Source organism: Labrus mixtus, chromosome 9 (genome assembly GCF_963584025.1).
Source record: "Labrus mixtus chromosome 9, fLabMix1.1, whole genome shotgun sequence".
NCBI lineage: Eukaryota > Metazoa > Chordata > Actinopteri > Labriformes > Labridae > Labrus > Labrus mixtus.
In genome coordinates this window covers 1,870,236-1,883,542 of record NC_083620.1, presented here as the reverse complement: position 1 = coordinate 1,883,542, position 13,307 = coordinate 1,870,236, and the positions used below count along the sequence as shown (strand labels likewise).

The 13,307-nt window shown below is 39.4% G+C and overlaps 1 protein-coding gene across 1 annotated transcript in view; it reads left to right on the top strand.

Moving 5' to 3' along the window:
* kcnj5 (potassium inwardly rectifying channel subfamily J member 5) overlaps positions 1-12,672 on the top strand; it is a 29,356-nt gene extending 16,684 nt beyond the window's left edge. Inside the window, exons 4-5 of the mRNA XM_061045903.1 lie at positions 8,186-12,363; positions 12,429-12,672. Coding sequence (XP_060901886.1) covers positions 8,186-8,571 — 386 coding nt within the window. The 3' untranslated portion in view covers positions 8,572-12,363; positions 12,429-12,672. The remainder of the gene's footprint in view (positions 1-8,185; positions 12,364-12,428) is intronic.
* Positions 12,673-13,307: the final 635 nt, after the last annotated feature.

Genomic DNA, 13,307 nt, shown 5'->3' with positions numbered 1-13,307 from the left:
GTGTCTCCAAGGACAGCAGGTTTAAGGTTGCTCTGTTTCCTTTAGATTTAAAGGACATTTCCATTAAGACACACTTAATTTCTCAGAAACAAGAACTTCTTGCAGCAATGCTGTTGCTGTGAAAACAAGACAGTCTGCAGTTTTGTTTTGGTAACACTTTATAATAACCATCACCTATAAAGGGTAAATAAGAGTAAATAGATAGTAAATGAACCATGAGTTCATAGTTATTTACTGTTAACAAACAATTAAATGATAGTTAATAATGTTTGATAATGATTTGTAATGCTATAATGTATGTTATGTTAATAGTTTATTGATGCACATATTATAACATTTCATACAATTTCAAGTCAGAGAATGTTGGAGCAGTGGTGAGAAACAGGAGTTGTATACATCTTTAAAGGGGGACGGTTATACATCACATACCCTGTGTGTGCAGTCCAATTAAAAAAAACAGCAAGCCTGCACACATACTCAATGTCAACATTTGGACACAACATTTTGTGACTATTAAATGATCTGATGCACTGAGTAAAACTGTGGGCTTGCTATCTACAGACAATGGTAAAGGCTCTTAAATTCTGACTCCTCAAGGCAACGAGGGTCCTTGAGTAAGGTTTTACCATTAACAAGTTGAGCCTGCAGAAAAGTCATTCATAAAAAATAAAAACCTGGTGTGTAACAAATCATCAGCATCTTGGTTTAAGAAACATAAATGAGTCAACCTTGAGTTGCTGCTGTGCGGCCTACATAGCTGAGTCAGCACAGTCCATGTAAACAGAGTCTTAAGGGAAAAAAAGCAAAAGCCATCCCGTAAAGCAAGTGCAAACTATGACTAATGTGAAGAACGCATGAACACGACCTCGTCAAACCAAATAACACATCACTTTCTCTTTTCATTCGGGTCATTTTACGGCCTCTAAATAAATGTTTTCTTTTACACTGTTTATTTTTTAAACCATTTGTAATCTGTAACAGTTGATCAGTAATAACATACAAGATTGTGGATATGTTGTAATGCAAATGGCTGGAAGAAATGGTGTTGAAAGGGGAAATGGTGTGGCAAAGTACCCGGACAAAAAAATGCTGTGAATGGATCAGAGGAACCTTTTTAGTTTATTTTATTATTTTTTTTATTTTACAGGGACATTGCATATTAATCATATTATATTAATATCATGACATTAATTAAGCAGACAGGTGAGCAGCCACAGGAGAAAATACATAAACCATGCAGGATACACATAAAGTAGCATTTGGTTAATATAAAAAATGTATATCATGCAGGACAGACATGGAGCAGCATTGAGCAGACATAACAATGTACCAAAAAAAAAACAAGTATTAGTAAAAGCACGTATCCAATAACCTACTAAAATTACTAACAGTTTCAGACCATTCAGTCCAGGAAGCTAAGGTGAATTGTGTGAAGGCATTTTCAATAACAGAGGAAACACAGTGTTCTAACTTAGAACAGTCATTCTGTCAGTCAGCTTGCCTGGTATGAACACAGTATTCTTGATATAAAAAGAAAACAGTGATTATATATTTCTATCAGGAGAGTCTTAACTAAGAGCGAACAATTATTTATTTAACAATTTAGGAAAAGATAAATGTGCAACGTCTCTGGTGATTAAACTCCATCCTGATGTCTTCATGTTATTGAAAGGGGAAGTGAAGCCAACAGCAGGATAGGATACCCCCTCTCTGATGGAGTCTAGACACTGATGGTGGTGTTGATGGAAGTATGCAGGATGTGAAGAGGAGGGGACGGTGAAGGAGCTGGTCATGAACGCTATAACGTTAAGCTGGAATAGAGAAGATGACTCGGGTGGAGAAGGGTCGCAGTAATCAGACTAAAACAACAAAGTGACAGCGAATGAGAGGAGAACGGATTTTGACAGCAGCAGGATGATTGGTCGATAGAGGTCGTGGGCCGAGACTGGTCGGTTGAGTACTTAAAGAGAAAATGCCCCCAATCAGCTGGTCATCAGCTGGATTGAGGGGATGGAAAAGGGGGAGTGACAAAGTTCAATATAGAGATTATAAACAGTAAGCTCCATTTGACGTAAAGGCTCTGACGTTGTTAATTACTGCACAAATACATCAGAGACTTAGGAGGGGCAAGAAAAAAACTTTCCCCGGGCAAATTTAGAGTCTACAGGTGGATGCTGGGTTGGAGGTAATAAGCCCTTATGAAGTGTTACATGAGACACAGCAGCAGCAGCATGTGACTGCAGTTAAACCTGCAATGTCATCATGACATTTTGACATATCAACAATTGTTAAGTAAAGGTGTAACCAATAACATTATTGATGGCCTTTCCATTTTTGTTTTCCAGTAAGCTTTGCACGCACAATGCCATGACCTTGTAACTGAAAATGGAAAGGGACAGTTAGCATTTTTAAGATGCCTGTGTTTGACAAGTTAAACTGTCTGTTGTGAGAAATGTCTGTCGGTCAGAATGGTGACACTGTTCCCCCTCTGTTCCTTCATCATGCATGCATATTTAACCTTAAACGATCATGCTGTTTTTTTGTTTTTTTTGCAGGCACTATCCTGTTTAGTGCACTTGAGTGGAAAAGTGTTCTTACTGCTCTGCTTTTTAGGTGACGCTAAGCTGTGTGTGTGCTTTTTAAAAATGCAGTGGAAATCCCCAGCTGCAGTTTTTTGTAATGTCAAGAAGCGGGCCAACTTCTTATCATCCCTTTCAAGACGCTCTTGTTTGCTTGTTGTTTTGAGTTTTTGTCTTTGTCACCGCTGGTCTGAAAGGGAACAGCAGCCGAACACAAGAATATTGTGGATGTCAGCAAATTACAATGATAAATGTGACTTTGAGTTTAGTTGTAGTATATTAGCATATTTTTCAAAAGAAAACAATGTGAGGCGTCGGATAGCCCATAGCGCTAAAGTCGCACGAACCATGTATAGAGGCATATTAATCTAAGATGTCACAGTGGCCCTTTGCTACATTTCATCCCTCACTCTCTCCTCCCAACATTTTCTGACTCTCTTTAGCTCTTCTATCTAATAAACAATTACTTAAAAAAGAAAAGAAAAGAAATCTAATAGAATACTGGTAGTGTTGTAGTCAAGACTACACTAACCGAGACCAGAGTGCTCTGAGGCAGGGAGAGACCGAGACAAGACCAAGACCATAAAATCATCATCTTGTGTGCAGGGGCTTGTCCCTCACTTAGACACTAACACTTAAAGGCTTTATATGTGATTTTTTGATCCAGCAGATGTCACCCTTGAGCACCAGCATGAAACCAAAACAACTGGCGCTGCATTGTTGTGTTAGCATGCTAATGCTAGCGATCTTTATTATGCTCGTATCTTCACACTGCATGTAAATTTACCTGAAATGAGCGTGATCTAGAAACACAGTTAATCAGTGAGTACAGTATGTTATTCTTCTTTTCTCTAGTCCCTCAATTAAACTACTTTTAGGGGAGGAGTCAGCCGGCCATTCCAAAGATGTAAACAAAGTGAAGATAGGACTCTGAAAACTCTGAAAGCATCACAGACAGTGGGACTCGGGTGTTACACCCATTGTAGACAGTCATGACTCACAGAGTTATTTTCAGAGGATATACTTGATTTATATTACAGTTAAGTGTGAAAAATCACATATTTTCCTTTAAGGTTGCGGCCATAACCGGGGGAAAAAAATGAAACTACAAAAGACTTGAAGTTATTCAGTATTTTAGAAAGGGGCGTTCTGAGATCAAGACTGATTTTGAGTACTACAACACTAAATACTGTACAAAATGTAGGACCTGCTCTGCATAGCAGTGTGATGTACCTATGTACTGCTTTGAAGATTTGTACATTTAAAATTTGTGGGTAATCTCACTTACAGAAAAAGATTACAGAAAACTGAATCCAACAATCAAAACAAGACAACACTGCTGAATCCTGTACCCTCTGCTTCTAACTGCCAAGTCTTAAAGCATTACAGTCGAGTGTCTCTTGCACACACAACATCCTGCAGCAGACATTTCCAGACAAGTGTGTAAAAACATGAAAAAGATCGGAGCCAAGAACTTGTCAGCACAGGGGAGAAATTACCACACAATATCTGCAACTGTTCAGACTGAAAAATGGAAAGTATATCTTCAGTCTGCTCGTCTGTAGAATCCCTAACGACTCGCCTCCTGAAACTGCGTGTGTGATTCAAATCGTGTGGCAGATGGGAGTTGTTCTTATTTGCTCATATTTGTGAACTGATCCGGTCTCTTAAATGGGCAGTTTACATTTTCGCAAATCCCTCAAGAAATAAAATCCTAAACACAACAATAAAGCATGTGGCAATGTGTGTTAAGAGCCTCAGTCATCCTGATTGCACAGCATCTCCAGTCATAAAAAGCTGGAATCTTGAATTGAGACAATGATTAGAAAATAATATATCTGTGGGTGCATTATCTTTTAAAACGGTTCCACACACTACCAGCTGTATTCATATTTGGAGAGCCTACAATACGCTAAGATACAATACGATACAGAACCATACCATGCCATATGAGATGTCATGATATAATACGATGCAATACAATACGCTTAATTGTACACTTCTGGGACTCTAAGGCCACATGTCCACCTAGCGTTTCCGGGCAGAAAAGCGCTGGCTGTACGTGCGGGAATGTTTGCATGAAGCGATTGTGCTCTGAGAAGAAAAGCGCTGCAAGTCCGTCCTGTTTCCATGACAACAGTTTGTTGACAACGGCCTCTGTATGACCGACACTGCTCCGTTACTTTTTACTGCATGTTTTATATTTGAGATTGTTTTTTAACCCCGGCAGACACGGAGCAAAGAGGATGTGAGTACGAGGCTAAAATACAGGGAGTAACTTAAATTTTTAAAAAGAGCACCCCTGACGTCAACAGCGCCTTTCTGAAAAGTTTAAAGATTTTCAACTTGAGCGTTCGGAGCTGTAAAAAAAAAAGACAGGCGGTTGCTTTCTGCTGCGAACGCTCTCTACCCATTTAAAAAAAAAAAAACTGAAAAAAGGCGCTGAGAAAAAAAAACGCTAGGTGGACACGGGGTCTAATGCTTCAGCAGAGCATAGGCAATAACACACACACACTTCACCTGCCAAGGCTTTAACAGGGACTTTTCCTGCCAAGCTAGCCACACAGTTAAGATCATATGTGGCCAGCCCTAAGGATATTTATTTTTCAAAAAAGGCTATTATAATTTTAAAAGGAGGGGAATTTCAATTTTGAAGCCACCAATATTTAACTTAAGCAGCATTAGTATGGCATTAAGTTGTAACTTACAGTGAGCATTTGAATTCAAATATATATATTTGCATAGCTTTTATTTAGGATTAACAATGTTGAAGCTGGCCTACATGAAACCCTCGATAGCAGCCAGACCTCAGAAAGCTTTCCCTTTCCCCACCCTTATTTTACGCTGCAAAATATTAGCTATAAGACTTTAAAACCAACACTGCAAACAATATGCCAGCACCTATATAAATGCTATACAACATTCCTTCTTATGAGGTCAGAAAAGGTCAAATATTGTCTAGAATGAAACAAGAAACAAGTAAAATGTGGAAATCAGGCCATTCATTTCTAGAAGGAACTGAAAAGGTGCAAAATTCTTCTTCCCCCGTGACATAAGATACCTTATCACTTTGGAATCTGCAGCTATTTAAAGCCCCTGTTTTAACTGGTGACGTAATGCATTCAGAAACAAATTATTATGTAACCAGTCTCCTTTTGAGTATCAAAGACCGATCCCCTGTGGACTGGAAATGTGATCATAAAAGTAGTTGTGACCATTTTAAGAGTCTAAAGTAGCCAAACATGATACACCTTTGAGAACTTGTGATAGACCTTTGAAAGCAGAAAGCAGTCAGCAAGACATAAAAAGCAACAGAAATGTACACCTGGTGTCATATAGGTTTGGATCTGGATGAGATATTTGCAATTACTGTAATGTGACGACAGTATTTATGCCAGTTAAACACCGAGTTTAGTCTGCAGACGCTTAGTTTGCTTCTTTAATAGTCATTTGAATTGTATTGTAATACACATGCTTTGTTGTAAGGCCAACATGAATATTGCGTTATTGGACAGTTGGAAGGTATTTTAGTTATTTAGTTATGTCCAATGGGATTGCCATGGACTGTGACTCTACAGCCACACGTACAGTACATTTGATTTTTTTTTTTTTTAAGTAGAACAATTGTGTCAAAGAAGAAGAGGGACAATTCAGAATCAGTTCTGAATCCTTTCAGAGCCTGTGCTTCTCTCCATCTTTTAATGACTGACTAAAGTTGTCATTTTTTCATCCTTGTGTGCTCGATCATATCACTCAATTTTAGCTTTTTCTTCTTCATTTCTTTGATTTTTATGTCTCGGCTCATCCTGCTGTATGAATGTATGAATTCCTTTTATTTATTTTTTTTTTAAATCTTTTTATCAAATTTTTGGAGACAATACAACATGATGTCACATAGGAGTAAATCAGAGCATCTGCATAGAGTAAAACAAAATCCCCAATTAAACAGAAAAACAAGACAATAATATAATAAACACCTATTTACCCTCCCAGCTCCCTAAGGTAGTTGTCCATTAGCGACTGTCGTGACATAGATGCTAATGTTACGACAATACAAGTAGACACAGACACAGGTGTAAAAAAAAAAAAAAAAAGCAATAATAATAATAAAAAATAAAAATATACAAAAATACATTCAGTTCGACAAACAGTAAATAAATAAAATTAGAAAAGTAAATAAGAAGCGCAGGGAAGGAGGGGGAAGGGGTGTATGAATTCCTTTTTAGTCTTTTTAAAGTCAAATATTCTCCTCTTGCCTTTTTGAATGTCTAAACATATTTCTCACTATGAGACTCTGCCAGGGTGAAATGTAAATAAAGGCTCTTTTGGTCTGCATGTAGGAATTGCATTTTCAGAACTAAAGTACTGGCGGTAATTATGGAAATAGACAGTCAACTTGCTGCTGGTCTGCTTTGCTTTTCTTAGGTATACAGCATACATAGGTAAATATTGCTGCATTGATGTGCTGCTCGGGCAGTCAAAGTTTCCGAGTTGGGAAGTCATTCAGTGTGTTCACAACAAGTCGTAATGTTGTAACAACAGCACAAAAAAGCGTTGACGCTACAAAGAAGAAGAGCAGTGAACTGTTACTGTTAAAAGTTATATTTGAGCAAAAAGTTGATATGCAATACCTGAATTAATTAAAAGTATGTTAACATTAACAAAACATAGTTTGCCCCCCATTTGATGATGAGTCGGGAAGTCGGGCACCTTATTTTTTTCCGAGTTTCCGAGTTGTTGTTCCGACTTGAGCAGGTGTTCATGTGGATTTTACAAATCGGAAACTCGTTTTTCCGATTTGTCCGACACCACCTGAATGCAGCATGTGACCCGTGTGGCTGTAGGGACAAACCCATTTCAAGGCTTTTAGTTTTGCGCATGCTGTGTTACTAAAAATGCTTCCCGTGGCATTAAATGGAGCAGCGCTATCATTGATGTTATTCGTTACACCTTTGATATATCTGCTGTCATTCAAAGCGTTGCTAAAATTAGACCTGTGCAATGTGTCAAAATGTGTCTCTCCCACTATCAACGCTGTAGCATTTCTGCCTTCCCATATCTAAAGCAAAGTGTAGTTGACTGGGAAGCCTTTTTTTCTGGTTGCTAATAGAAAGAAAACACTATTACTATGCTATTTTGTATCTATTTTGTCCGTTTTATTTATTTATTTATTTTTATTTTTTGGCTTTATTTGTTCTCGCTTTAGTTGTCATGTCTATATATTCTTGTTTCATTTTGTTCACCTTATCACCAATTAAAAAAAATTTAAAAAATAAAGAAAACACTCAGTTTTGTGTGAACATGGTACATGCATTTATTCAACTCATACTTATAAAACAGGGTTTATTTCTATCAGACGTGTTCCTGAAATTATAGCTTTCACAAATATGATGTAGGTTTACAGGAAACACAGCACAGGCCTTTTGCCCTCTCTGTGTTGCAGTTGCGTAACCATGAGTAATTGACTGATTCTGTCTCTTTTTTTTTCTCCCTTACACTTTCCTTCATCTGTGTGTGTGTGTGTGTGTGTGTGTGTGTGTGTGTGTGTGTGTGTGTGTTTGTGTGTGTGTGCATGTGGATTGTATGTCCATCCATACCTGTGACAGGGATGACATGTCAGGCGCGGAGTTCCTACCTGGACACTGAGGTGCTTTGGGGCTACCGTTTCACACCGGTCCTCTCCCTGGAGAAAGGCTTCTACGAGGTCGACTACAACAACTTCCACGACATCTACGAGACCAACACCCCGACGTGCAGCGCCAAGGAGCTAGCTGCCAAGCTCCGGGAGGGGCCGCTATTGCCGCAGCTCTCGCTCCTCAGCCCCGAGCCCAAAATGCATACTTTTGATCCCCTAGACCACCTGTCCCAACTGGACCCACTGAGTCCAGACGAGGACAGGGAGGAGAGAGATTTCGGGGGTGACAGAGGAGAAACCAACGGCTCAGCTGCTGCTTTAGAGGAGCCGCCCCTCGTTGATGGACTGCCTGACTGACCTGACTGACGGCTGCATCAGCTCAAACCCCAGGAGAGGACAGGACTATATAACGCTTCATTTAGCCCAATGGCCAGCTTGTTCCATTGCAACGCCTGGAGACAAAAAACATCGGACTCCAGCACCCCCGACTCATGCAATACTCCTCTCTCCTAGAGTGTCAATCTATAGCATAGATTGGTTTTGTAGACACGTAACAACACGTATACAGGCACACACGTACAACAATATCTATATAAGGTCGGTGGTTCAGATTGTCTTTTTTATAATCGCAATGACCACTTACTGCTATAACAGCTCGAGTTGTATAATGTAAATTTGAGTTGAAACTGGTAGCCATAAAACAGAGTACCGCGGGCTTATTCTGGATACTCTAATACTCTCATTTTAGATTGTGTTGATTCACCCACAGTCTCAAAATTCAGCTTTATGTGTCTGACTGCAGCTCTGCGTGGTAATGGAACCTTGTTATTGATCTTCTTCTCTTTTTTTTTTTTTTTAAATGTGGGGGCTCGTTATTATACTTTTCTCTTTTCAGTGTTATTATTCCATGTCAGTTTGCATTTAGTTTGCATTGACAAAAGTCATGGGCTCAAACTGCTCTGTACAAGGTGATGTGCACTGAAGACGACGGATCAAAGTGAGTTTTTTATTTGTTCAAGCCTTCCTAAATGCTCGTTTTTTTATGCCTTCATCGTTCGAGTCTGGTTGTCTCCCCAAAAATACTCGGAGCCGTGGCCCAAAAGAAACCAGTTAGTACCTCATTTTATACTCATTTTTCAAGGTTGAAATTTACAATTAGAACTACACAAAGGGTTGTTTTGCAACTGCCTCAGTAATGTCTTTGTCAGTTGAAGAGTGAATTCCCTTTTCCATCTCAGCAGCTGAAACATTAATTCCAAGCCCTGTTCTTGGTCTGTAAAGCACAATCTCCCGAGAGGTGTCTCCACGCTGACCTTACCACCCACCCTATAGCCCACTGCTACTGACTGATGCATGTCAGTCCTAGTTAAAAGGGACATTCAAAATGTAGATTCAAATATTTATATGAAATATTTATGCTTAACTGCTCTTTGAAAAGATGTTCCCGATTTTTTTTTATATACCACGCACATGAATATTTCAAATGCTCCACAAGCCAAATGAAATATGTATCATTTTATATCTGTTTATGTTTTGTTTTTCAATAATTGCAAAAAAAGGTGATCAACCTTGACATGTTTCAGCCGCATTAGCATTTTGAATCTACAGGATGATAAACGCAGGATTTTTCTGTCTTATCGCTCAGCAATGTGTGTTTGCTTTGTAATCATTTGCTCTGAACTTCATGTTGATCTTTCCCGCCTTATCATTTTTGAAATCTCTCTTAGTACACACAAACATCAACATGCACTTTGGCCCGGTTCCACTTCTTGCCCCGGGGGTCTTGTCCTTGGAACACATTTTGGCCCTTTGTTGTCACTCTTTTAGAAGTGGACAACGTTTCTAGGAACTGACAAAACCTACATTTATTTAAGAAAAAACTTTACTTTGAATTACATGCATGAATCATCCCCCGTCTCATTGCTGAGTAGGTTTATTACAGTAAGAAATACAGGGTATTTTTTAGGCATGCAAATTATGAGATTTATACTATATATTATCAAATAATGTATTAATATTCAATTATCTTTCGTTTGAAAAAATGAATGACCTAATACTTTGAAATATCCCATTCCCACTTTATTTTACAGATGCTTGTCCAATCGATGTGTTTTTTCTTTTCACTGTGACATTCTCACATCTTCTGTACTCCATTTACTTAATGATGCGTTTGTCTTTAGAGAGAGATCATCTTTCATTGCTGTTCTGTGTGTTCTCATGGGAATAAACATAATATGGCCGAAAGAGGACATTTTTTCTTGTAAAGACGACGTGTGCATAAAAAGGATTCAGTGTTTGTGTTTCATTAGTTTTATACATAGCAATTTAACCTTTGGCTAGCTGTTCAACTAAGAAGCAATGTCTTACACATCTGAAAGGTGGATTAGCTGTGTATTGAATCATGAAAGGGAAAACTTAAGCAACCTCTAATTATCAGCTCACCACAATCTTGTCTTGCTCCGAGGCTCGAGGCAAAAAACCTGCTTCATGCATGGTGGGGAAACAAATAGGAAGGATAACATCAAGAACCTTGTCCCCCCCCCCCCCCCCCCCCCCCCCCCCCCTTCTGTTTCTCAGTTGGATATAATCGATTAAAACTGCACCAATGGAACATCTAGATAAACGTCTCTGTGGTACCCAAAACCTCCTTGTACTCAACTGTAGAAGTGTCCAAAGCCCATAAAGGACAATAAGCAGTGGTTTCTGGTGGATAAACATGATAGTGGTTGGAGTCTTCAAGACTTAAACAGCATCCCTGAAAAGAAACTGCAATTACACAGACCCTTGCACAAACACACAGGAAGACACAATCACCCGAAACAGCTGCCAGACTGAATAAGGCCCCCACAGCTTTTTAACTAGCTGACAGAGAAAACAGTGCAAAAAGTCACAAGGGTAATCGCTTTATCTCCGCGTCTACAGAGCACAACCAGTCAGTAAAACATGAAACCTGATTCAGAAGATTTTTGTGGCCAGTGTGTCAGAGAATCACTGAATCACAGCAATATGCTGTCAAGGCTATTCTCGTCCGAGCTATTAAATTTTGGAGGCCGGATCGTCAGCAAGCTGACAGCCCCTGATTCAAATCTGAATAATGTACGATGATGAATATAATGCATCCATTGAATGGCGCATTGAAATAGGTACGAGGCAGGTGCATGTGGGTGAGCGTGTGTGTGTGTGTGTGTGTGTGTGAGGGAGAGAAAGAGGGAGACAGAAAGAGAGAGAGAAATGATCAGTCATCACAACCGTAAGCCAAAAGCACACAGTTACTCCCACAACTCCACAACAAAACAAAGAGTTATCCATTAAAGCTTTAACCGAGTTAGATGGGCCCCGTTTGGCAATGAGGATATTATGAAGGCAAATTAAAAAAAAATTAAAAACGCAAAAATTAAATTGCTAAAGCTGATGAATGGCACCACACCAACAAAATAACTAGCTATTGTTCTTTCTGTTCCACGGCTATAGCTAATACCCTTCCTTCCCCTTTAAATAATTCATGCATGTGACGAGGAAGGAAGCACATAGGCCATTAACAACTGTGTAGTCAGAATCAAACATCCTGCCCAAGAAAGAGGATTAAAGTAGCAGGGGAAAAAAGGCAAGAGGGAGGAATATTACTGGTACAACACACCAGTATAAGCACTGTCCGTGTTCTTCTTCTTTTCTCTTTGAATCCCACTTATTTTACTCTTCAAAACAAGCTGACCCCATCAAACAACGCCCACACAGGCGAAAGTCAGACTCAGACATCGTTTAGAACTCTTCAGAATCTTTGTTGAATTTCCTAGATACATTTGTTTCTCACCATTTGTCCCCGTCAGGAGCAACATGCAAAGACAAGCAACACATGAAACCCTATTGTCCCCTGTTAGGCAACCATGTTCCCCCTGCTGTAATTATCTCTTATTAGCCATTCAACAATCCTATTACATGCTCCTGTCATGGTTCCCTTGTCCTCTTCCCCTTAAAGCTCCCACAGGAGAAGGGGGAGGCTTTTTTTATGTCATTTGTTTCTTCTTTTTTTTTTAAAGCATGTCATTTTACTCTTCTTGAGCACTTAAACCTTATGGTGTGTAGGTTCAAGCCTCTTTTTGCACATTGCATCTTCATGTGCAGCTCCATGTCTTCGTCCCACTTGAGTTTGTTTATTCTGTATGGAATCCCCCCCCACCCCCCAGCCCCCCAAATCCCTGCTCTGTTAGTCTGAGCAAAAAGCTGTAAGTCTCCAGAATCCGGCAATGAGGATGTTACAAAAAACCTTATGTAATACAGCTTCACAGAGAAGCAAGGGAACCAATCACAAGAGGCTCTGAGCTGACGTATTTCAGTCTGCTGTTTGTTCATGGTGAAAAATGTGTCTGAAGAGATTTGTTAAACGTTGATTCAGGGCAAATAATGTGATCAGAAATGTCTGAAATTTTAAACAATTTACCACATAGGTTCTACTCATCCTACCACATTTTTTTGGAAGTATGAGTAAAAGTTGCAAGGCACCATACAGCCCTACCTGACACAGAATCCCACTTGGTGGCTGGAGGAATGAAAAGAGAAAACCACTAGCGATGCCAAACAATTGTGTTTGTTTGTGTGTAAAAAAAGCTCAATAAAGGGTTGTTTTTTGACTTTTGAATGGAACAGGCAGACAGATGCATAGACACAGAGACAGAAAACCTTTGCCTTGTTTTCCCAGCCAGGAGACAGAGGTCTGCTCTTTGATGTGTTTGGATGATGCCAGCCTTTGATGAGGATTTCTATTGCTGCGGACCGGTCGTGGCTCCCAATTGGAGCTGGCTCAGCTTCACCTGCTGAGAAGCACAGGGAGGCACCACTGACCATGCACACCAAAAATATGCATTAAGGATGAAATTGCATAGATAATGCAAAATGTGAAGCATAAGAAAAAGTGGTGAATCAAAACCTAAAGTTGTTGCTAGTTATGCCATATTAACCTGACTTCTTTTAATGCTTTCTGGCTTTGTTCTTTATACGATTGAATACTTAGTAATCCTATAGCTCACTTTACCAAAAAATATTCTACAAACTTCCCTGAAACTAGTTTAAGCGTATCCCTAACTCCTGGTAAGTGA